Raw genomic sequence first — 26,006 nt, 5'->3', positions numbered from 1 at the left:
GCCTGATACAACTGTTTTGTTTTTGTATCCCTCTGTTCCCTATATGGGTGTGGAGAAATTCTCTGCCCGTGATGTCAATGGCTCAAAGCTGTATATGTGTATGTTCATTACCACAGGATTAGTAGGACAAGTAGACAAGTTGTCTCCACAGCAGGTATTGAAGCACTGCTGTATTCTGTGAGTTTAATTTGTATGGGGGAACAGACCCATTCTAGATCACTGAATTAGATACTAGAAAACTTTTTTTTTAAGACACTGGGTTCTAATTGCACCAGCTTCAGACAACTGCAAGTAAATTGTGTGTTTGATCTATTTTAATAGATGTAAATTTGGAAAATGCCTCATTTCTATATACAATATACAGTTTTTGGACTTGGACATTCAGACCATTGGTTTTAAAATGAATGGTTCTGTTAAATAAGACCCCAAAGCACTGCTTGTGTTTTTCCTGTGAACGGATTATGGCTTATTTATAAATAGTTAAATGCGGAGGTTCAGTGTTTGACATAAATTCATTGTTTGTAAAGAAGTTTGTCTTCACTGTTGCCCATGTTATAATTTCCACTTTCACAGATTGTAGAGTACTTCAGAAAGGAAACTTATCAAAGAAAATTATTCAGAAATTGGAGACTCTTAACTTTTTGTTCCATTAGCTTTTTTGATGGCATGTTCTTGGTAGAATTGTTTATCTTGGGTAAGAACTGTTATCTTGTTAGAATTGTTTATCTTCTATGGAGAAGTGTAGATTCCTGAATGATGGCTCTGCTCAGCAGAATGGTGAAGCTCACTGGAAGCTCTCCTTCCTGATAGATGAAGATGAAATGATATTTTGACTAATGAAATCAAATTACATTTGAAATTGAAGTTGTCAAGAGAATGTCAAAGATGTAAAGATAGACTTTATGTATATACATACATGCATACATTCAGATGTTTTTCAGCTTCAACCCTAACTTCCTACTAATCATGTTCAGTGATCATGGCATGTGAAGTCTCGCAATATCTACAGATTCTGCAGTTTTTTGGGAAACAGTTGCATCCTTACACATCTAGTACCATGTAAGCACTGTGGATGACCTTGAAATAGCTAAATAGAATTGTACATGGCTAGTTCTTGGCTAGGGTGGCCACTAGGAAATCTCAGGTATATTGAAAAGCTGGAAAAAAAATCCTGAAAGAAGACAAGGGCTGACTACTTCCATGTCATTTTCAATCCTGCTTCCTCCCTCCATGAATGTGACTATGTAGTCACTAGGAGTTGATTTAAGAGAGACTATTTACCTTTAAAAACTCCTGAGTCCTTTACTGAGCACCAACTTTGATTTTGCTTACATGAGCTTGTTTTGTAATCACATGGGACCTTATTACCTGTGATTTCCTTAAAATTTCTCTTTGTTGCATTAGTATCTTCAAACCTGTTTTGGAAATAATTGCTAAGCGAAGAATTTGGCAATGGTGCTAACTCTTCTGATGTAATAATTATTATAAATTATTATGGCAAAAGAACTGAAATACTGTAGCAGAGTACTTGCATAGTTTTAATGCAAGCATCCTGTTGCAGTTTAACTGCTGCTTCCTATTATATATGTAGCCCAGCTGACTTGGCAACTGTTTTCATTTAGTTATTATGCACATTTGACTTTAAGCACTACTGTTCAGAAGTATAGTTACAAGCATAAGTAAGGAAATGCTAAAGTATACTTACTGCCTAATTCCTACTTTAGGAACTGATAATTGAATGTAATTACCTTTTCTTTTAAAAAGCTGTAATCTTAGAAGAGACCACAGTCCTTTAGGTTCTCTTTGATGATTACATCTGTTACTGCATCAAATACAAATTTGACGTTCTGTGTATCTGTGGCACAAGTCATGTGACTATAAATTTCTTTTGCGTCTTTTCTCATGTTTAGATCAAGAAACTGAAGCTTGATGTAGTTGCCTGCATCGTCAAATGTATTGGGGCCTGTTGGGAAAAGGAAATAGGAAAATATAAACTAAACAAGTGTTAAAAAGTATCACTAAGTATCACTTATTGTTTGGATCCTGAGTTACTCATTTACAAGAAGAGACTTAGATCTAACAACATTTTCTCCTGGTGGAAATGAAAAAGAAGTGGTATATGCTATATGTTGCCTTGAGTTCCTGGAGGAAAAGCAATGTAAATGTAACAATTTGCTTACTCCTCCATATTGTTACCTACGTTGTTCCCAACCCTTGATTAGATACTGAGGGGGCAGGTAAAATCACTTAACAGATTTCTTGCACCAAATGAAATATCCTACACATCTTTCAATCCAGTTGTATCTGTTTCCATCTGCATCTTGGAACATGATTTTTTATGTGATACTAGTGTTACATTACTTTGGTGTGTCAACCCACAACTTATTTTATTATCAGAACTGTTGTAAGCAGTTCTTGAACAAAAAGAAACCAATAAAATGCTCATATTCCCACTTTCTTTCATATGAATATTATATAGCATAGGAAGTAACTCAATGAAACATGTAAATTGAAATGGGTAGTTCTCTTTGACAGTAAGCCTGACAAGCCTTTACAATGTAACTGCAGTCATTTTTAAAGCTTACATTTCTTAAGTGTAATAACTTCTTTATTGTGTTATTTTATAGAGCAAGCCATTTTTGAATCAATTGAATAAGTTGCATGTGTGTGAATTTCTTATTGAATTGATACATTTCAATTTCAATAGTAAATTACTTCAAACCTAGCACTTTGTTCATCAATGTATAAAGTATCATTTACTACTACTACTACTACTACTACTACTACTACTACTAATAATAATAATAATAATAATAATAATAATAATAGTAAAGTTGCTCAGGCAGGAAACTCTAGACCATTTCGGACAAATGGCTGTCCAGTCTCTTCTTAAAAACTTCCAGTGTTGGAGCATTCACCTCTTCTGGAGGCAGGTTGTTCCACTGATTAATTGTTCTAACTGTCAGGAAGTTTCTCCTTAGTTCTAGGTTGCTTCTCTCCTCCACCCGTTGCTTCTTGTCCTGCCTTCAGGTGCTTTGGAGAATAGCTTGACTCCCTCTTCTTTGTGGCAGCCCCTGAGATATTGGAACACTGCTATCATGTCCCCCCTCGTCCTTCTCTTCATTAAACTAGACATACCCAATTCCAGCAGCCGTTCCTTATATGTTTTAGCCTCCAGTCCCCTAATCATCTTTGTTGCTCTTCTCTGTACTCTTTCTAGAGTCTCAACATTATGAAATGTATTTGCTGCCCATCTCATATCGAACAACTCTAGGCATTAAGTATATTCAACCTGATCCTCACCAAATGTATTGAACTGCTATAACTTCAAGCCAGCAAAACTGCTGGACATGCTATTTGGGAATGTTGGTAATTAATCCATTCCATGTAGAAGTTACTTATTTGGGGAAACTGCCCCAGCCAACTGTACACTGGTGTAAGAGGAAAGTCTTTTTCTCATTTAGCTCTTTGAGCAAATTATTTTGGCTTTCATGAAAATGAGAGAAATGTTCCAACTCACCATCATAGTCAGGGAAGCAAATGCTGAGATGTACTTTCTTGATTTTTTCCTCAAAGAGGTCCTTCTTGTTCAAGAAAAGAATTATGGAAGTGGCAGCAAAGAACTTGTGATTACAGATACTGTTGAAGAGATGCAAAGATTCATGCATGCGGTTCTAAAGAGAAGAACTTTAAAAAGTTAAGTTTAAAAGGAACAGTGGTACCCGGGGCTACCTAATATCTTATTAAATATTCTGCTGCTTGTTAATTTAAACAAAAAATAAACATTTCAATAAATAGGCAAAATAAATGGTATGCAGTCAACAGTGATGGGAGCAAAGAAGCAGTGATTAAATTAAAAGTCAAATTCCTACCGATGATTTCCTTAGAGTTAAATTGTTTGTTTGTAGACTCTTCACATTGAAAAATGCAAAAAACTACCAACAATAAACAGTATCATATATAATTGCTAACATTAAAACAACATTTCAGACAACTTGCAAGAAGTGGGTTGGATCCAGACAAAATGTGTCTCAAGGGAGCAGCCCCTGCCTTTTCTTTTGCTGATCTAAATGCTGTATTACACACACACACCCAGTGCATTTTGGTTTTGGATTACAAAATAATACTGAATTTAAAAAAATGATTTTATATCTTCTTATCAACCTGTTGCATTTAATCAAAGTTTTTACTCTTTATAATGCTAGCTGGAAGATAAAAATGAGCTGTTTTTGTGGCTTTGCCACTCCCAATTCCTATGCAGGAAGGGAAATGCTCCATCCTTCAATAATCTTAAAGGCTAAGCAACTTTTTAGAATGGTGAAAACACTGAGATGTTGAGGTCATGCTAGCTTAAACTGCTTCCCTGAGAGGCACATTCACAAATGTTTGCTCCATTGGATATGACAAAGGAGTACTTGGTCTACGTATATCAGAGATCCGCAACCTTTTGGGCATCAGGGACCGGTGCCATGGAGAAAGGTTTTTCTGCAGACCAGAGGTGGTGTGGTTTTCAATACTGCCGACATCCTGAGGATGGAGCTTTGCTCGTTTGTGCGGCCTGCTTGTTGGCATGCTGCGGATCAGTGCCAGTCCATGGACCAGTGGTTGGGGACCCCTGGTCTAGATCATCATCTAATCTCTCAGAGTGCTCTTTACCATTTAGCTTGGCTTTGATTTCTGAATGTTGGACACACTTGTAAACAAAATAACAAACTGTAGCTATGCATCCATTAATATTCTAACTCCAGTGGAATGTTGGGAAGAAATTTGTGAAGGTGCTCCGGATTTTGTCCACTGGTCTATTAACAGAATAGCTCTGCAAAAAATGGAATGGAATGGGACTACTGACTACTACTGGCAAAAATAAAATTGTGTTGAAAATGAGCTTGGAGGGGGGAAAAAACCTCCCACAGTACATCTCCAGGAGAGAGAAGTCTTTCAGAAGTGGCTTAATCCATTGCTGAATGTTTCGTCTTAAGCCCCCCACCTCACCCCACTTCCCTCCTGGCTGCATTGCTAAGTGGTCTGGACAGAATTCCAGAAACCATGAGGTGCTTTCCTCACCTTGTTATTTTCTAAGTACATCTGTGAAACATTCCTGGTGAAGGACAGAGAGACACAGAAATAAGGACGATGCTGCAAGTTCTGACTGTTCTGTTGCATGCCAGCTTTTAATCGTTGCTGTCAAAAGCATATTTTAAGCGCATGTCAGAAGAAATACAGATAGTCCTCAACTTAGAGCATTTTGCTTAGTGACCGTTTTGAAGTTACAAGATTGTTTTGTTACTTGGGCTTGAATGGGAGCAGCACAATTTCAAAACAAAAAACAAACAAAAAAAACCAACCACCCGACTGGCTACATTTAAGTTCCTTTAATTTTCCCTTCTTTGGCTGTAACCAGGCTGCTAATGCAATTATAAAGTTCTGGCATTCTTTATCAGCATGAAGTAGAAAGGGTTTTTTTTATGGGGCTGATGAATTTCAAAGCGGAACCAAGTATATGTTTGGAACTGTCATTCGTCGTATATACAGTCTGAGCTAGCTAGCAAACATACCATATCATCGTCTTCTACCAAGACCATGTCATAGGCACTAAGAGCGCCACAGAAGATGATGCAGGTCACCCCTTCAAAGCAGTGGATCCACTTTTTGCGTTCTGATCTCTGCCCACCTACATCAAACATTCTGAAGAAAGAAGAACGGTGCATGTGACAATGATGTTGGAACTTTTGAAACCAGAGGAAAATCTTCCCAAAGCAATGTGGTTTCAATGAACAGATGTTTGGGACTTTAGAATGATGCGTATGTTCAGTCTATCACACTGGTTAAAGATGCACAGGGAAGCAACTATTCAGCTTCCCACAATTTCCACTTGTGTAGGATTTCAATTCATAGTTTCCAAAATCCTTGGATCTTGGAGATTATGAGATTGAACGTGAAGTCATCCAGAAGACACAGATTTGGGGCAATCTACTTAGGCAAAGGTGTGAAGGTGACAATATAATTTAGAAAAGTACTTCCATTTTTCAGTCAAACATTTAACACAATTTTTTTTTTGAAACAATAGATATCAAATTAGAAATAGAAATACCTTGAAAAGTTAAGCTTTTGCTAGGGGCACAAAGAGACATGGAATTAAGGTTGCTCCTAAGAGTGCCCTGCTGCTAATGGCCAGTTTTACACATTAGGTAAAAAAGTGTGGCAGAAAGACTTCTGGATGCCACAGTACCCTGAAGTATATACAAGTGGAGGAAAGGCAAAACAGAACTAAAATAGGATTTATACATCCTAAAAATTAGTTGGAAATGGAAAGAAAAAGTTAGCATTTCAGAGCAGGGAAGACATCAAGAGGCTTTGCTCACCTGAAATTAAGATCCTTGACTGAGAACTTTGTTTCTATGATACCTGTGGTCTTAACACGGGATCGCAATACATCCTGTTCATTGGGAAGATAGTTGGCAGCGGTGATCCTGTCCAGCTGATTAAGATAGCTACAGAGGAATGGGATGCAATTTAATTTCTTAGCATGGTTTAGGAATATATTATAGCAGTGGTGGCGAACCTATGGCACGGGTGCCAGAGGCAGCACTCGGAGCCCTCTCTGTGGGCACTCGCGCTGTTGCCCCAGTCCTGGGCCTTCAGCTGGGTTTTATAAAACCTTTTCGCTTTAGGCCTCTGCCGCCGTGTGCAAAAAAAAAAAAAAGTTTCAATCAGTCATTTTCAACTTCTCGCAGGAAAAAAAAAGATCTTGCAAAGTTGAAATTGATTGATTGAACTTTTTAGTCCCACCCAGTCTGCCATTACCACCCCAGCCACGCTTACCCAATTGGCCACGCCCACCCAATTGGCCACACCCAGCCAATGGGCCATACCCACCCGGCACTTGACGATGCATAAGTGGGTTTTGGGTTGCAGTTTGGGCACTCGATCTCTAAAAGGTTTGCCATCACTGTATTATAGCATGTGTCATATGCCATCTATATTATGATTTGATAGAACTGTGTCAAAGTTTCCTAAAGCTTTAATGCCTTGAGCAGGATTTTGAACTCCTATCTTCCAGAAATATCAAACTGAAATTACTATGATTTAATGTCAACATATTCTGCTGTCCTTTGTATACCGTTAAGGAAAATGTGCTATAAGCATTGGTTAACACCTGGCTAATGTAGCAAGAGCAGAAATGGCAAACCTCTGCTGTTCAAATTTGGTTAGGACTGCACAGCAATTGCAAGTTATTATATTGTTAAGGCTAACAGATTAATAGATTTTTGACCATTTATTTTCTAGTGTATTGTATAGTATTTGGCTCTATTTACTCTTCCAATTGCATAAACATTTTGTAAATATGGCATTTGCCAATTTAGTGCCTTCTAAATACATTGGATGATAAATCTTGTTGGCTGTCATGCGGGCTGGGGAAGATAAGAGCTACAGCCCATCACATATGAAAGTTACTAGCTTAGGAATGAAGCCTGAAAGGATTTAGTAGACTTCTGTTGCACAATGTTAATTGGCAAAAAGAGACACAACTTTTAGTCAGCAATACCAGTAGGAATTTGGAGGTGTATGCATCCCATATTATATCTCTATATTGTAGCAATATTTGCTCCCAAAATGCTAAACTCCCCTTTGAAATTGAATATTAGTACAGAATTATGCAAATAAATAGTTTGAATCATGTCTGATCAATCAGGTACGTGTAATATTGCAGATATGTATACCCAAAACTAAGTGCACAATGAAATTCAGTGACTGATATAATCAGGATTTGCAGTCCCAGAAGTGACATTGTTAACTGAGATTGTTAAAGAAGATTATAACATCATGGAAAACTAGCAGGCTGTATCTTCACTTATAGCACTTGCTTGCTCCTCCTAAATCAGATATGAGTAACAAGAATTCCTTGGGCTGTGAGATAATTTATTCAAAAATTTATTCACTAACTTCCATTGTACTTATTCAAGACTATTAACTAGAATGACTCCTTCCTTAATTCTCTCCTAATTCCAAATTATTACCTGACTGACTTCAAAATAATGACATTCCTATTAATCTTTTCCTTCCTAAAGAGTTTTGAAAAGCAATAACTGAAAGCTGAAAATAAATCTAAGAAAACATTTTCTTCTTTGTCTTAATCAACTATTCCCTAAGAAATCAAAATACGCATCTTCAGAAGAGGATTTAGAAAGCCATGCAAGTTCTGATCAGCGTTGGAGTTCTACTAGAACCAACACTAGATTCTCTCTGTGCTCACTGTGAAGGCCTTTTCCTCGAAGCACACACAACATGCTTTCAAAAGTACAGATCTGCCCACTTGTGCAAAAGCAGCTTAGGACTATAATAAATTGACTAATGAGGATAGAAGATGTAGGAATAAATATGATCAGCCTTATCCATGTTATTGGAGTATTCTGCAGTTAATATTTATATTTTACTTTGCACAGTTTTGTAAATTGAACAATTAGTAAACTGTAGTATACACAATAGATTAAACAGAATAAAATAGGACATTCATTTAAAAACATGACAGAATAATGGAAAATAAACAAAAACCAAACAGCATTCACAGAAGGTCTGGGTATATAGAACAGGGACTTTTCTTATTTACAAGTTGGTATATCAATCAATCTGGAAACAGATGTTTTTGGCCACAGCAATCTCTTGTGGATCCCATGGCAATGATGACTCTAGGAACATCCAAAATTATGTATCCATTCTTTCTGAGGAACCACAGCTATCTGATATAGACTCCCTAATTCTTCAGGGTTCAACCTGAACTTCTTGATCCTCATCCATATCACCCCAATTTCCAGAATAAATGCCACACCTCTTGATTCAGGCATTATAGAAAAGTAGAACATTAACATCATCAGCATACTGACATCATTTCTCACTAATGTCTATCCCGCTAAGATTCATGTAATACTTGCTATTATTCCACAAAAAAGCAGAGACACACTCTAGGACCATCCCTATAAATAGGAATGGAATTGCTTTACCACAGTATATTGGTTCTGCCCCACACTCTCTCCCTGCCAAGCTTATGGAGATGGCTCAGGAGGATATGGTGACCGACAGCATCAAAAGTGCTGAGATATCAAGCAAATTCAATAAAGTTGATGTCTCTCTGTTTCTAAACCAGGTTAGACTGAAAAGGGTCTCTCTCTTTTTGTCTTTGAGTCAGTATTGACTCTCCTGGCTACTGCCTGGACAAATTTTTGTAGTACTCTTGGCAGGATTTAAGAAATGCAAGCACAACACTCTTTGAAGCATCCATATAGCTGTTTTAAAGAGATGTTGATCTAATTTTCCACATATTCTGAACCACTTCTCCAAATCATTTTTGAAGCATGCACAAGACAACTGGTTTTATTTGAAAAGACAACAAACTATGCAAGGAGAAATTCCTATTAACAAGTTGAGGAGTTGCCATCTCACTTTCACAAAGGGTTGTGATAATGTGATTGCACAAATATCTTATGTTGATATGACATTTGTGCAATCTCATTATCACAGTCCTCTGGGGGGGGGCTTAATTGGCTTCCCAATAAGGTAATCTTTCATAGATGCAATAGTTGGCTCAGACTTACTATGCAGCAGAATCATTGAGCTGATATTCAGCTGCTCGATCAAAGCAGGCTTGAACTCCTCCATCAGCCCAAAGTTTCTTTATACAAGTCACCAATTCTGGGGGCATGGTACCCTCTTCAATGGAATCAGCCAAACTGTACAGCTGCCGTTGCTCATCCTATAAAAACACAGAGCCCATAAGCACAATCTTGTTTCCTTGGGGGCTGGATATGGAATGCAAGGCTCATCTTCATGTAGTTATGAGGTCTCCTATACAAGATGCCCACTGTTTTCAGCTGGGAAGTTCTAGCTTGCAGAGACAGGCTTTATATGACCCATGCATCAAACTAGAAAACACCAAAGCAGAGAAGCAGGTGGAAGGAAGAACACTGAGCCCCGGTGGTGCAATAGTTGGAATATAGTACTGCAGGCTGCTAACTCTGCCCACAGCCTGGAATTTGATCGTGGTGGAGGCTCAAGGTTGACTCAGCCTTCCATCCTTCAAAACGAGGATCCAGATTGTTGGGGGAAATATGCTGACATTGTAAACCACCCAGACAGTGCTGTAAAGCACTACGGAGCGATATATAAGTCTAAGTGCTATTGCTTTTGTTATTCGTACGGGGAGAAAAAAATAGAAGAAAGTAATAACTTTCTTGACAATATATCAGCTTCTTTCAGAGAGAAAACTTTGGTTGGGCCTGGATTGTCCACCAAAAGTATTTCCTCTAGTGAAGTGTTATTGTGTATTGCCATTCTGGCACAATCTGTGTAGTGCTTTCTTCCAACATAGCATATTTTCAGTACCATATGGTTGATTAGTTTAGGGGTCTGCAACCTTGACAACTTTAAGACTTGGCTGGCTGAGGAAATCTGGGAGCTGAACAGTCCACAAGTCTTAAAGTTGTCAAGGTTGCAGACCCCTGGATTAGTTGATGTCTTATACATTTTCAGCAGTAGCTTCTCTTTTTTTTCTTTTTAAAAGTACATTACTTCCTGTTATGAACTGTAAGAGGTAAGACTGTTTTGACAATAACTCAGGTCGTTGCTGGCCTAATTATTCTATGAATCAGCTTTTGCACATTGGATAGGAAACAGATAATGCTCTCCAAAACTTTTCTTTAATCACAAGATGGCGCTAAGCACACCTACTTCACTTCCAGGGGTTAACTTCATTAGGTTGTGTAGCAAAAAGAAGTGATGGGCGTGTTTGTGCAACACACTTACCCATAGTTACTGAACTATGATTTAAACAGTTCATCAAATGTCTGGAGTTGTCTGAACCATAAATCATAAACAAACCACATTGTCTACCACACGGTTCATAATACACTACATCAAAATGCAGTGTTCACTCTGCTTGTGGTATGTTCCAGGCTAAGAGATTTTGTGTGGCATAAGCTTTTGGGCATTGATTGTATTGGTACCAAAAAGCAGTCCGGAGTATGGTTGTTTTCCACAAACCATCTGTACTTGATGCATGTTATCAGTATTTACACACTTGTAACCCTGCTCTGTTACTGTATGTATCCTATCCTCATATATTGCATCTGAACATAGTGCATCTTTTAGGCTTCTAGAATGTCCTCCAATATTAGTTTTTTATATAAAGGTACATTCTTTGGTTTTCTATGTTTTTAACCCATAAGAAAAATATGTATAAACCATAGAATAAAATTAGTGAAACAGCATATGTATTCTGGACTATCATTTAAATATCCCATGGTCATTCTTGGACTCAAATTTAAAAAGTTTGTATCAGTCTCCTTGTCTCAAATATATACAAACACATACACATCAATCCTGTTCCCAGCCTGATCAAATCAAAAATATTTTTCCTATGTAAAAGGGAAAAAAATGTTCTGTGCTCTGTCTGTGCAGTGGGAGGCAATGTCAGAAAAAATATCTAGACTTCAATTATGCAATAGCAGCCACTTTTTGACACCTCCAATCACCCTGCTTGTATTGCATCCCAATTTCTAGCCATTGTCATTGCTTTCAGGGGAACACATGTTAGAAGTACAGTGTGCTGTTGGTAACACTCACCCCTCGACCTGAATCAGCAAAATCTATGCCCAGAGTAGTCATGGCCCTGACGATTGATAGGATGGATTGAAGTATGTTGCTATATATGATTGCTTTGAACTCCATACATTCTTCTTCTGTGTAACCATCTTGATGGATAATTCTGTAGTACAAAGAGAAAAAACAAAACCCAAGTCCTGAACATGGAATGCTACCATCGATTTTATTCCAAAGCTTTAGTACTAGTTTTGTCTTTGGTTTTATTCTCCACCTGCCAAGGAGTCTGTATGGGTCAACAAGGACTGGAAACAAATCAGAGTATTGTTACTCATTCACTAAGTGAAATGTTAACATCTGGTGCAGCCTGTTATGTCTAAACCCTGGTCTCCTCTTTCCTTCTTATCTCTCTCAACATCATGACTTCCATATCAAGTTTTTAAGAAGAAACTGGACAGCCATTTGTCCGAAATGGTATAGGATTACCTGCCTGAGCAGGGGGTTGGACTTGATGACCTCCAAGGTCCCTTCCAACTTTATTATTATTATTATTATTATTATTATTATTATTATTATTATTATTATTATTATTATTATTATTATTATTATTATTATTATTATTATTATTATTAACTCTTCTGTCTTCTACCAACTTCTGCTTTTTGTAGCAACTCACCTAGCAGGGATTTTGAGTGCTTAGTTTGTTCCAAGCTATGAGTACTAGTGTCAGTTTGGGTAATCAAAAACATTGGCTTGGCACATCAGGTTTCTGCTGAAGAAGGCTGAGGCCAGCCTCTGATCTGAGCTCTTGCATGCAAAAGGTAAAAGCAAATGCACTTTCCCCCAAGAAGGTGTTATTGATAAGGCCATGTTCTTACCCTTATGCACTCTGAAGCACTTTTAGGCATTTCAGTGCCAAGTGCTGCACCACTTTAATTTTAATACTCAGTTGATGAGAGGACATCTTGTAGCAATAGTTAATTCTTGCTGTGGATAATTGTGCACTCCATCTTCAATGCAGCTTGCACTTGCCTAGTATTACTCTAGTTTTAAGCCTAATTTAGTTCCTACTAAGTTCATTTAAAAAGACTTAGTGAAGACCATGCTAAAGGAAGAGCACCTGGCTTTAAATGGTCATTTCCATCCACCAGCCTAAAAAAAGGGACACCCTAAACCAGGGGTAGTTAATCTTGGCTCTTTTATGACTCGTGGACTTCAACTCCCAGAATTCCTGAGCCAGCATGGGAGTTCTTTAAATCATATGTGCAGGCGAGCAGTTATTGATTGCTCCATGACATACTGTTGTATGAAAAGGTATTTCCTCTTGATCCTATCCAAAATCAATTTATGAAGCAAGCAGTTGCCACTTGTTGTCCTCAGTTGGTTTAACCACATGCTATTTTTATGTGTACTAAGCCTTCCATAATCAGTTTAAGTTATCTGCCTCAGCCCACTCCTGCTGCCAACAACCTGAAAAGTATCTATAAACGTGAACCAATGTGGGACAACGCCTAATTAAAAATGCTGCTGGGTACAGCTAACTTTTGAGCTCCTGATTGCTGATCTTGAAGGGGATACTCACTTCATCTGTTTGACAATTGTACTCTTCCCTGACTCACCAGCACCTGGAATGAAAAACAGCTTAATGTCAGAATTTCTTTGCAGACAGAGGATGGTCTGTGTTAATTATGTATTGCTTTCCTACTGTAATTATTGTGAGATCACAACTGGAAATATATTCAACTATTATACTGATGAATTATTAGGGCATGGTGAATTGGTTTGCTAAACCAACCATAATGTCCTTATTCATACACAAGTCTCAATAAGCTTGACTTAGTGGTTCATTCAGGTAGTCTTTTTTGCAACAATATTATAATGGCTTGCCATTGCTTTTTCAAGAATATTCTTCAAGTCTTACTTAAGTTTGAAGATTCTCACTGAAGTTCCAAATATGCTTCAACCACTCCTAGCATCCACGCACAGACAACAGGCATTATAACTAGATCCTACACCATGATTTGCAAGAAATGGCTAGATTCATGCCTTGCACCAAGGCAAAAGTAAAAAAAAAAAATAGAATGATAGCTTAGTGCAACATGAAAAATTAGCCATTATGACTGGCCTATCATAAAGACAACATCATGGGGAACATATGTTTTTCTGTGAAGGAAGATCAATGATCAGTGATCTCAGAAGATTCTTCTCTGATGTTCATGCTTGTAGGTTACATCTTATTACAGGAGAGCAGTTGGTAGTCCTTGACTTTCAACCATTTGTTCAAATTTACAATGACATCGAAAAAGTGAGTTAGTACCAGTCAGAGCATTCACATGTCATGTGATCAAAATTAGAGTGCTTGGCAATCAATTCTGATTTCAGTCTTCATTATGGTTGTAAGTTGAGGACTATACTTATAGTGCTTGAAAAAAACTAGAAAAAGGTGACATGTGAAACTGGCTTAGCTCAAATATGATATTATATCTGCTGAACGAACTACATTTGGCTAACCTTCTGCAATATACTGTTAACACAAACCAGTATGTTTCATATAACAAGTTAACCTTAAACCATATTATAGTCTGTGGATACCAGCTTCATAAACTGTATTATGCCATAATATGACTTGTTTGATCTTGATTTAATGTAAACTCTGCCATTGATCTGGCTCAGCAATTTATTAAAACAAACCATAGCTTAGTAGAATGTATCACCTGAGCCTAAAAAAACCTCACTGGTTTAAATGGTAAATAAAAGGGAGCCTTCCCTTTAATTCTCCAGGCTACGGAAAGAGCAGCCTTCATTTTCCCATTCCCATACATGAAATGCCTCTCTTAGGTCAAATGTTTTTAAAGATGCTCTCTGTTAGGAAGGCCCCAGTCTGAACAAATAACTAATATACATTAGTTATTTCTCTGCCACCCAGAGTTATGTCAACATTGAAGTTATTGCATGCTAAAAATACAGAGAAATGTTTTTCTCTGGGTTGACCTCCAGATCCACTTAAGCATGATGAATGTGTTCTTCACTCTCTATTAATTTGTGATGACCTTATTGTTGTGCATTCCGTTCATTGGCAATTGACGAAGACACATGGTGAACAAACAAGCTCTTTATTACTCTTCTCCTACAACCAAGCAAGCAGTAAAAGGCGCACAGGCCTTTTATAGGGCCCTAAACCCAGACAGCGTTAACCAATAGGAACTGCCCGTTTTTGCACCTTGCGCATGCGCACAAGGCTGGCGCCGACCAGTCTGGTCCCGGGCAGCTTTTGGTTTGCCCGGGACCATTTGCAACAATTCTTAGCCTGCTCACCACTCCAGCAGGCTCAGGACACAACACCTATGATGCCATGAGCCAAGTCACACCTGTGTGCTTGCAAGCCTAGAGCTAGTGGAGAGCATTCACGGCCCAATGCTTGAACACAGAGAAGTGTCTGACAGTGTTTAGTTGCTGTCTTCCAAGATGAGCAGCAACTAAGCATCTTATTAGGCCTGCACAGGGTCCTCCCGGTTTATGGGTAAACAAGGATCTCCCTTCACAGAAGAAAAGAGAATGGCTAGCAACCCACGCAGATCCTCCATTATTGCTCCACATTTATTTCTGTCCATTTATTCCTCATTTTTCCCAAAATCCCAATGTGTGTAAAGAACAAGTGTAGAAAATGGTAGCCAAAGCAATGAGAGCCATCAAAAGCTTCCCAGACACCCAGAACAAGACCTTAATTGCATGACAACTCTGTAACCAAGACTTGAAATGGGACTATGGCAGCATTCTGCATTTGGGCATCTTTTCCAACAATTATGACGATGCTAGCATATCAGAGGATTGGAAGGGAGAGTGGTAAAAATGAGGGAAAATAAGCTCTCTGCAGATGCCCTGAAACCTCTAGGAATAAGGTGATGAATCTCCTTATCGGGGTTGGTTATGACTGCCTTATTCTAAAGTAGTGTTTTGAACCTTGGTAACTGTAATATGTATGAACCACAAGTCCCAGAATTCCTCATCAGCACTGACCGGGGAGTTTTGGGAATGGTAGTCCACACATCTTAAAAGTTGTTAAGTTTCAAAAACACTGTTCTAGAAGGTCTTCTGGAATGGAATAGTTTAAATGTGCTTACAAAAGACGAAGGATCATAATTTAACAGCATGACATGCCAGGAAGGAAAATTAAAATGCTTGTGGGAGTTACTGTGACACACAGTCCTTTAAAAAAAAAACCAGTCACACTAATTATTAAGGAGGAAATTACCATGGAAATCAAATCAGATGTGGGACAGCTCACTGTGAGCAGCTTTTTTACACAACCTCATTGCCTTTCCTTTGTAATTCTTTGTGGTGAAATTTGGGAGTGCCTTTTCAATCTTACTAGATGTGGGCACCAGCTGGAATTAGAGGGAATTCAGGCCAATTCCGACTTCTTCTATTGGAAGAGGTTTGTGGGGAATCTACCATAGCATGAATATGGTTGGGATATAAATGTTCAAAGGTCTTTTTTTTAAATCCTGTACCTGGAAGCGCTCAAGTAGATTGATAATATATAGGCCAAGTCTGATCATGTTTTCCAAATGATTTCTAGTGCTACCCTCATTTGTAACAGAATGAATTATTCACACAGCTTGCTTACAAGAATCTTTACTACAATGCAAAAAAGTTTTTTCTATGAAATATGAAACATATATGGATGAAATATTTGCATATCTCTGTCTGCATAAAAATAATCTAGGAGGCTACCCAGTGATGATAAAAGCTCATATAGATTCACTGCTAGAATTGTCTGTAGTAATTTGTCATTATATGGAAATACTTGCCTCTTGATAACCAAGACATTTTGTATACAGGAATAAATAAGATCTTTAGGCTTCAACCTGATACACGGAGTTTGTATAGATAATACCAACTTTAATGAGTTTTATTTTTACATAGACATGCAGTATATAGGATTGCACTGTAAATGTTTCCCCCTCTGTCTTTGACTATACCTAGAACTACAGTTCCAGTTTTAATAGCCCTAGACTGAGAAAACATTGCTTTAGGTTGGATTATATTAAACATTCTATCAAGTTACTAAAATGTAATCATATGCACACAGATAGATATTCAGAAATGCATTTACCTAAAACACAGTGACTCCTAGCTGCAAGACTAAGTTATTTTTGCAAGTGCTGGCTCATATTTTTACTCCAAACCATTAGTTATTTGCTTTCTAGAAGCACTAGCCTTCCTAAAACACACTCCTCTTCTTCCTTAACAAAATGTTTCTTCTGTTGCTCTTCACTAATTTAAGCAACCATTGCACCATTTCTTGATCTCATCACATTAAGCTGCTTGTTTAGTTCAAACCGGGAAGCTGCTTAGAATTAGAGCTTAAGCACTTTAATTCCAGTTTCCCTGCTGTTACTGTGATGAATCCAAGTTGCCAGGAGGCACATAAGAACCGATTATGCCTGCTTGCCTCCACAACCAGCACTGCTGATCTAAGTGACTTCTACCACATGAACTGTAGTACACTTGTTTCTACAATAATGTTATCTCACGAAGCCATGGAGCAGAAGCCAGGATTAAAATATTTTTCATTCTACGTACGGGACGACACCTCATCCAACCCCCATCTCTTCATTACTGAGGTTTCCAATTCAGGTATTAGGGTGGGCTGAGCTAAACAGCAAAAATAGCAATAGAGTAGGCCAGGCCTGCCTTCACTGTGGCCTCTAAATCTCCAGGAATTAAGCAGAGCGCAGATTTTTACCCCAGCCATGGTGACATCTCTGTTCATACATTCCCTACTACAGCCTTCCTCAAACCACTGCCCTCCAGGTATGTTGAATTAGAAGTTAAATTACAAACAGCTGCTGAGCAAGGTGACTAGGGACAATGAGGATTGTAGTTCAATGCATAGGGCAGGGGTCTTCAAACTTGGCAACCTTGAGACTTGTGGACTTCAACTCCCAGAATTCCTCAGCCAGCCATGTCTGGCTGAGGAATTCTGAGAGTTGAAGTCCACAAGTCTCAAAGTTGCCAAGTTTGAAGACCCCTGGCATAGGGAGAACATTAGACTGGGCAAGACTCCCTTCACTCTAATCCAGCGGTTCTCAACCTATGGGTCGCGACCCCATTTGGGGTCGATCGACCATTTCACAGGGGTCGCCAAGCAAGGCTGTCCGCCATTTTTTTCCCCTTTTCCGGCGGGTGCCTTACCTCCCTTGAGCTGGGCCAGCTGGTGGTCGGCCTGCTCCGTCTCTGCCACTTGCCAGCTACGCCTCGGCCGGCGCAGGGGGCGGAACCACGCATGCGCGGCGCTCCCGGGCAGGGAAAGTCCTCGACTTATGACCGGTTGGGTAGTCCTCGACTTACGACCGGTTTAGTCCTCAACTTATGACCAGTTTAGTCCTCGACTTACGACCGGTTTAGTCCTCGACTTACGACCGGTTGGGGGTCGCGGCATTAAAAAGGTTGAGAACCACTGCTCTAATCCCTTTCCTTGATCTAATCATAAAAATTATTCCTTGTTGCTTGCATCTGTTTCTCAGTTGCTGCCAAGGTGAATATTAAACTACTAGAAACTCATACAACTGGCTGGAAGACACACCTGAGCCTAAATTTTTCATGTCTCAAGTATCCCTTGTGTTACTTTTTAAAATAAATTAACCTGCTGGCAGTTTTCATTCAACAAATTCACTTTCTAGATGCATTTATGGAACCTGAGCTCTTGATTACCACTTGCAACTAGATAACATTTGACAGAATTCTAGCATATTTGTGACAATCGAGAACCTAGAAATGTGCGTATCAGAAGAGTACTGCATATTAAAGCTAATACTCAGAGAGTTTCCATAAACAAGTCAATTTCATGGAAGCAGAAAATGTGGCTGGAGGGAAGAAACTAAGGTCTCTGGCGTCACACTTAAAAGAATGAAAGTTTGGGCTGAGTCCAGATTTAATAATATTCAGAAAAAAAACTTGAAGTTATCACTACTAACTTGAACTCTCATTGACTAAAATGAGTAACAGTATTCTAAGTCACTTGAATCCAATTTTTTATATTTTTCTCAGGGTAGTGGTAATGCCATGTTACAATGAAGCTTCCATGTTTTAACTCATCAGTTAATGTATTAAAGGGAGTGCTGAAAGGAATAAGACAGGTTTTGGGCAATTCATGCACAAACCAAACCAAACAAAAAACAGCTGTGTCCCAGATAGTTTTGTTCCAGACATAGATTAAAAACACAATTACTTTGGGGGGGGGAAGTGTTTTCAGTTTCATTGTGGTTTAGTTATCATCCAGTGTTGTCTTCTCACTTTCAGTTGGGGAGTTTTGAATTCTCCTGTCTCTGTGTCAGTAAACAAGGGAGACTTGTTGCTACTGGCTTATATAGATAGCACTGGACTTTTCAATGTAATGGAGCCAGTCCATCATGGTCGTAATTTGTGATGGTTGTAAAACCAGTTAGTCATGTGATTGGTGTGATTTTACAACCTTTTTCCTGGTGGTGGTGAAGCCGTCACAGTAGTTGTCAAGTAGCTGCCATTGTTGTTAAGCAAATGCTGTGGTTGTTAAATAAACCAATGGCTTTCCAAAATCAGAAGTAAATGCTGGTTTTCGGCAACAGCGTTCTTAAATGCAGTCACACGACTCTGGGATGCTGCAGAAAGCTGTAGTATGCCCTGGTTGTCGAGCACCCAAAGTTTGGTCACGTGTTCGTGGATGGGAGCCCAACCATTGGAATTTCGACTCAAGATCCTAAATAGCCTCCAGGTCTGTAGTAACTTTGAACTGATCATAAGTTGAGGACTACCTGTACTTGTTAGGGGAAGAGGTGATCTGAGTTTAGGAATGAAAGAGCCCATTGGACAGATAGAACAATTCTAGATCTAACTGGCCATGTGAAAGAGTGGAGAACAAACTATAGAGAAAGAAATTGCTACTAGAAGCCATTGGACTCAACCTTGTACTGGTTGCTTCTGTTGCAGCAGTGGTGACTAATAATATCTAATAGTATCTCGCTCTACATCCCCAATCTCATTTTAGTTATTACTTTTACTACCAGTTTTGATTCAGTATAGCTGGGTGTAGCTGGGTGTCCGAAATGGTATAGGGTTTTCTCCCTGAGCAGGGGGTTGGACTAGATGACCTCCAAGGTCCCTTCCAACTTTACTATTATTATTATTATTATTATTATTATTATTATTATTATTATTATTATTATTATTATTATTATTATTATTATTATTATTATTATTATTATTATTATTATTGTGAGTTGTCTTAGATGAAAAGGGAAGGGAAAACCACCCTTCCACCCATTCCATTGAAAGTAGTCCTCTCTTACTAGCTTCCTCATGCAGTGACTGTTTGAAGTTACAATGGCGCTAAAAATATAACTTTGTGACCAATCCTCGCATTTACAATGGTCATAGTGTTCCACAGTCACGTGATTGCCATTTGCGTACTTCACAACTGTCTTGTGACAAGCAGAGTTAATCCAAAAGGCTTTTTTTTTTTTTGCTTAGTGTCTGCAGCTTAACAAGCAAAGGGGAAGTGAGATTATAAACTCTTTGTGGTCATGTGATTTTTTTCCAGTTAGGACAGTGGCTTTTAGCTACCGAGTTGCTGATTCCATTTATGGTTGCTAAGCGAGGACTACTTAATACCAGTACTTTTAAAATCAAATCTTTTTTTTTAATTTTTCAAGAACATTTCCGTTTCTAGCTTCCTGTTAAAGCCCATTTCATTGGGGAAGTCAAGTCTTCTGATTAGCTCTCTGTGTGAATGCAGATGTGTATGCCCTGGTTTTGTCAAGGTTCAGGAGCTATCTTATATAAATAAAAATGTAAATGTTCGTTTGTTCAAAATCTTAAATCTCCAAAAGTTCTTCACTGATTGCTTTGAAATTTTGACACAATGTTGCATTTGAATACGCATGTGTTTTTATATACCTACTATTATATAGATGTCACACCTGTGACAGGTAAAAACATGCTTTTTTGAAAAACAGCACCATCTGTTGGACATAAAAGCAACACACGCTAGCATTGTGAAATTAAACATATTACAAACGTACGCTTTCTCTTTTCTTTCTTTTCCATTTAACCAGACTGAGCCACAGCAACGCGTGGCAGGGTACAACTAGTATAGAATAAGGGAGCTACCCCTATTGGAATTTGCGTTTATAGCACACAATGATAGTGGTCCCTCTCACACACCTCCACCACCAAAGTAGGCACATTTGGGGCCAGAGAGTAGTGTGGTATGGGAGAACGTCAAACTGTCTTCAGCTATTGCAAGGCACAGGTCAGCAGAGGGAAGAGCACCAAGCATTTTTCAGCTTAAAGCACCTTTTAGGTATCATCTAGATGTCCTTTCCACTCTCCGCAGCATTATGATCCTGGGTTGCTGACCAGCAAAATCCTTGCACGTTGGTTGAAGCACCCATCAGGTGGACAGGATGGTCCAAAGACATTATGTATTATAGTCATTCAGGATGGTAGAGGATGATGGATTGTTGCTTCTGCATCTGGTTGCTCCTGGCTACCATATCCATTCTTCAGCAGATGGATTAGGGCACTGATAATACAGGAAATAAAATCCAACTGTGTTGTAAACTGCCCAGAATAGCTGCTAGTCAGAGTTGTAGTTGCAGTTGTTATTTTCACCTCACCTCTGACATATGTTCCAGTGGAGTTGAGTGAGCATTAATTACATGTCTTTTATTGTGCACCAGTAGAGATGGATGGTACTGAGGGCATGTCTGCTGTTATGGCCATAGCACTTTCAATGATGTTATATTATGCAAAGTTGTATATATATTTGTATATGGCTCACAGGACAAATGAGATGAGCACAGCATGAAGGCACAGCTGAGAGCTGGCTACCAAATCTGAGAGGGCAGCCAAATCTTAAATGTGATGAAGGTTGTTGAGAAGGTAATCAGCCTGCAGCTGATGGGAAATAGATAACATTTCAGTCAGGTTCCAGACTGGGATTTAGTATTGAGACAGCTGTGGTTGCACTTGTTGATGACCAGTGACAGAACTGGGATGATGGTGGGGCATCTGTCTTTGAGCTCCTTGAACTCCTGAAGGCTTTCAATAACATTAAATATAGTATCCTTCTATGCTGGTTCTATAGGTTAGGGGCACTGTTTTACAGTGGTTCTCTTCCTTTGTCCTGGGCTGGTTGCATTTGATGTTAGTGGGGAGGGAGAAATTGTCCCCTAAGTCCTTCATTTGTGGGGTGATGCATGCTTCTCTCCCTCCCTTTTCAACATTTATATGAAACTTCTGGGTGAGGTCATCCACTGATTGCTGATGACATCGGGTTATGTCTTTCAACTCTGAACCAGCTAAGTGAAGCTGTCACGGTTCTGTTCCAGTGCCTGAAGGCTGTGCAGGTCTGGATCGGAAGAAACCATGTCCAAATCAATCCTTCCCAGACCAAGTAACTGTGGATGTTTGGATCACCCAGATCTGGGGATATTCCAGCTTTGACCTTGGAGGGGTGACACACTTTGGGAGTCTTCCTGGACTCACAGCTCCTGCTCAGTGAACAGCTGTGGCTAGAAAGGCTTTTATCCAACTTCATCTGATGTGCCAGTTGTTTCCTTTCCAAGATGAGTGGACCCTTCAGACAGTCGTTTATTTTCAGGTCACTTCAGAGCTTGATTACTGCAACATGCTCTAGTCTAGACCATCTGGAAGCTTCAGCTGATCCAGAATCCAGCAATATAGGCAGTGACAGACATTCCTCAGTATGCCCATGGAACACCTCTGCTTCACTGCACCAGTTGCCAGTTTATTTCCATGTGCAATTCAAGGTGTCGGTTGCCAGCTATAAAAGCCCTCTATGGCATAGGTTACCTGGTACTTGGGGTCTCTTTACCTTCCATAGTATCTATCTGGCCAGTTCGATTTGTATTCCCTCTGAATTCCACCAATTAAATAAAGCCATTTGTCTGAACCCAGAACCATGCCTTCTCTGTAGCAGTGCCTGCCTTCTGGAATAAGAGTTCTCAAAATTAAGATGGGTCCCAACCTACTGGTATTTTGAAGAGTGCTAAGGACCTGTCTCTTTCCTCAGGTCTTTGATGAGGATGTGATACCCCTTTCTTGCTTTCTGTTCCCCTCTGGGCTTGTTTTCTTTGCCACTGTTGTTTTTCTGTCTTCTGCTAGTTTTTGTTTTGTTTTATTTATTTACTTTTTTTGTTGTTAAATATTTTCAACAATAGTAAATCAACCAGAGTTTCTAGCAGTTGGGAAGCATATATATATATTTAATAAATCATTTATTATTATTATTATTATTATTATTATTATTATTATTATTATTATTATTATTATTATATTTAATGTCAATGCATTTTCAATGCCCCGTACTTATGGACTGCTGGTAAAATTAAGGGTTTTTTGATGTGTGTCTGTGTGTGTTTTAGTCAATTTTTGACTCCTAATGACTGCCAGGTCAAGGTCCTGCAGTGTTCTTGCCCAAAAAAATTGGAAGTTGTTTGCCAATGCCTCCTTCATAGGGCAAAAATTAAATTTACAGTAACAATGATTACATAGCAAGTTCACTGCACATTTGAGAAGAGCCAATTGTATAGGAAACTATTTTAGGTGAAATCCTTCCTTCCTTCCTTCCTTCCTCCCTACTTCCCTTCCTTCCTTCCTTCCTTCCTTCCTTCCTTCCTTTCCAAAATTTTACTTTTACTTTTATTTTTAATCATGGAAAATATTCCAGCATAAGGGAGAATTTTACTGATTCTGAAACATAAGCTGTCTTTCCACACTTCTTAGCATTACATTATCTTTCTTGGAAATACTTAATCTTTTCTAACAGACATGGTGCCCTTGACTTCTGAAAAGGATCTCTGTGATCTCTCATTATAACCAATGGACTGCAGTTATTTGTCCCACTGTTCTATCTTCTGCCATTGATACAAATTTGCCTCAGGAAACAGAAAATCTAAGTTTCTAATTTTTTAAATTTCTTGTTTATATCGGAATCACCCCAAACCTTAGTTCTAACCAAATCTAACCAAATTAAAGATTTTTCCATCTGAGCTGCTGTTGCCGATACTGAGCAACTGGTGTCTAACTTCAGAATGCTTTGTGGACAGCATTTAGAAAATGTGCAGGAAGAGCAGTTCTACACTAGTCTTCACTTGTTGACCCCACCCAAGGTAAGGATGCTAGGATCCACAAAAAATGAAGAGGTAAAGACATCCTTCATGAAGATAAATGGCCTGTTATATTACACTTACCTAACAGGAGTAGCTTAACTGTCTTTGCCTCTTTATCTCCATCTTCTTGAAGCTTCTTTTCCAACTCCTTTGACCTCTTAGCAAGTTCCTTGTCTTCAGCACTTGCTCCACTACCCATATCACCTTCGTCTTCTACTTTGTTTGGCCCCTCCAATTCCTCTGTTTTTTCCAGGTCTTCAAATTGTTGGTCTCAGCTATTTCTATCTCCAGAGTGATAAACAAGGTGCTTCTTAGATGTGCCGTGCTTAGAAGCGGTAGGCTGACAGATTATTGGTCCAAGAGTGTTAAGAAGGTAGCATCAAGTCAAAGCATTTGTCTTGCACTGCACTTTTTCTCTCCTTCTCCCTCCCACTTGTAGGGTAACCCAGTTTTGTTACAATAGCTCTGAGGAGTTTTTATCTCATCACATGTCCTGCAAAATCCAATTATAAAAAGCCAAGATGTCCAAGATTAATGCGGGGAAAAGAAGAACTTAGACTGACATGGAGGAGTTGTGCAGTATGGAATAGAGAGTTATATAATGTAAGAATTTGTTAGCAGCCACCTTCCCCTTCGTGCAAACCAGGGATTACCATTATTGACAAAAAGTACTCTCTTAAATAAAGGACTATTAAGGTATGTGCTAATACTTAAAGATATCCGTTTGTGGCAAAATTATACACCAATATCCCCATGCAATCCTGTAGAACTGAACAGCAGTTATCCCCAAGCAGTGAAAGCATGTGCAATCGGATGCAGTTATCAACATTCCCTTGCTGATCTCTCCCACATAGTCAGGAAGTGTACCAGGTTCTGACAGCATCTCTCACTCTCCACTAGACAAGTCNTTGGAATAAAGATAACAGCAGGAAGATCTTCAGGAAAGATTGCCATTGGAAGCTTTTCAACAGACTGCCTCAAGGACCCAGTTTTGTCAGCCTGATGTGATTGAAAAAAAAAAAGACCTTACCCAAAGATTCCGAGATGAACATAGAAGTGATAGACAGTGATATAGGGTTGGGGTCTTTTGTTTTTTGTTTGTTTTGTCCTTTACATAGGAAAGGAATATGACTATTAATCCTAGAAACATTGGACTTTGAATTGGGATGAATCTGTCTCGCATTTCAGTGTTTCCAATTGTATCAGCTGGCTGAGTAGGCTGGGATAAAGGGTGGAATTCCCCCCTTCCTCAAAGGAACATATTTTCCATTATTTCTTCCTGGAAAGAAGAAAATATTAAAATAATTCAAAAGATGGGCAATATGTGAGTTTAATCCTTAAAGGCTGGCAAGAAGAATTGCACAGGCTTATTATGGTTCTCTCCACCCTGCCACTTAAGCTTTTTAAAATGTTATCTTCATTCAGCGAATTCTCCCACCCTCCAATCAATCCTTACATTTTGCCACAACAAATTCTTAAATGGGCAGGGGTGCAGTTCTAGAGGGATCCGTGGTTCTCTGGATCAGAACAGGGCCTCCTAGAGGAGAGGCCTTCCTTAATTTCTCAGCAGGCTGTGTGAGACATTCTCCTCTGCTAGTAGGTAACATCATCAGAGTCTGATCATTTAAAAAAACCACACACATTTATTTGCATTTATCTGATCAGTTTTCACATGGGCTATCATATGAAAAGGTATTTGCCTTTTATTTACATTTTCTTGGAAAAGAAAGTAGAAATTGAGATAATGATAACACTCATAGATTTATGGGGATCAAAAACTACAGATATCAATAAAAGAGAATATTTGTAGCTGAGGGCTGAAATGAAGGCTCATAGGACCAGCACTGATGAGGTTACAGTACCTAGTTTGGATAGTGAAATATCTGCAAGAAAACAACCAAGCTACAAGTGCACCAAGAACCCCTCAACTACAGATATATTTCTCTTCGGTACTCTCAGTTTGACATTATGTTTTGGTACAATTTCTGGTGACATGGGATTGCTGAAATTTCTCCTCACAGAAATTCAGCCAAATCATGCTTTCTTTTAAGCAAAAAAAAAAAAAAAAAAATCAGGAAAGAATTTTATGTTATTTATGGGCCAAAACAAGCATGATGGCATAAGGGTCTTTATAGCTTTGTTAAAATTGATTGGCAGATGTTAGGGACCTTGAATCTATACTGTTGCGTTTGCATGAAAATCTCCCATTCCAATTGCTGAAGAGAGGTTTCCCAAGAA

General features: G+C 38.8%; 1 protein-coding gene across 1 annotated transcript; it reads right to left on the bottom strand.

The window, feature by feature from the left end:
- Positions 1-911: 911 nt before the first annotated feature.
- GNAT2 (G protein subunit alpha transducin 2) lies at positions 912-23,967 on the bottom strand. Its single transcript, XM_015821725.1, has 8 exons — positions 23,850-23,967; positions 13,175-13,217; positions 11,617-11,758; positions 9,591-9,748; positions 6,363-6,491; positions 5,556-5,685; positions 3,521-3,674; positions 912-1,963 (listed from the first exon to the last, which is right to left on the bottom strand). Exons 1-8 carry the CDS (start codon positions 23,965-23,967, stop codon positions 1,773-1,775), a joined length of 1,065 nt encoding a protein of 354 aa, XP_015677211.1. The 3' UTR covers positions 912-1,772.
- Between the last annotated feature and the right edge of the window lie 2,039 nt (positions 23,968-26,006).

The sequence above is a fragment of the Protobothrops mucrosquamatus genome, unplaced genomic scaffold (assembly GCF_001527695.2).
Source record: "Protobothrops mucrosquamatus isolate PMUCROS unplaced genomic scaffold, P.Mucros_1.0 scaffold1389, whole genome shotgun sequence".
NCBI lineage: Eukaryota > Metazoa > Chordata > Lepidosauria > Squamata > Viperidae > Protobothrops > Protobothrops mucrosquamatus.
Note: the sequence above shows the minus strand (reverse complement) of the source record. Positions and strands in the feature narration are given on the sequence as shown.

What these genes read in the sequence shown, in the direction of transcription:
- GNAT2 (XM_015821725.1), bottom strand. Translation starts at nt 23,967, where the DNA reads ATGGGTAGTGGAGCAAGTGCTGAAGACAAGGAACTTGCTAAGAGGTCA. An exon ending in ACAATTGTCAAACAGATGAA is followed by an intron (nt 11,759 to 13,174) that starts GTGAGTATCCCC and finishes TTTGTACTACAG; the next exon opens with AATTATCCATCAAGATGGTT. An exon ending in CTCAATGATTCTGCTGCATA is followed by an intron (nt 6,492 to 9,590) that starts GTAAGTCTGAGC and finishes ATTCCTCTGTAG; the next exon opens with CTATCTTAATCAGCTGGACA.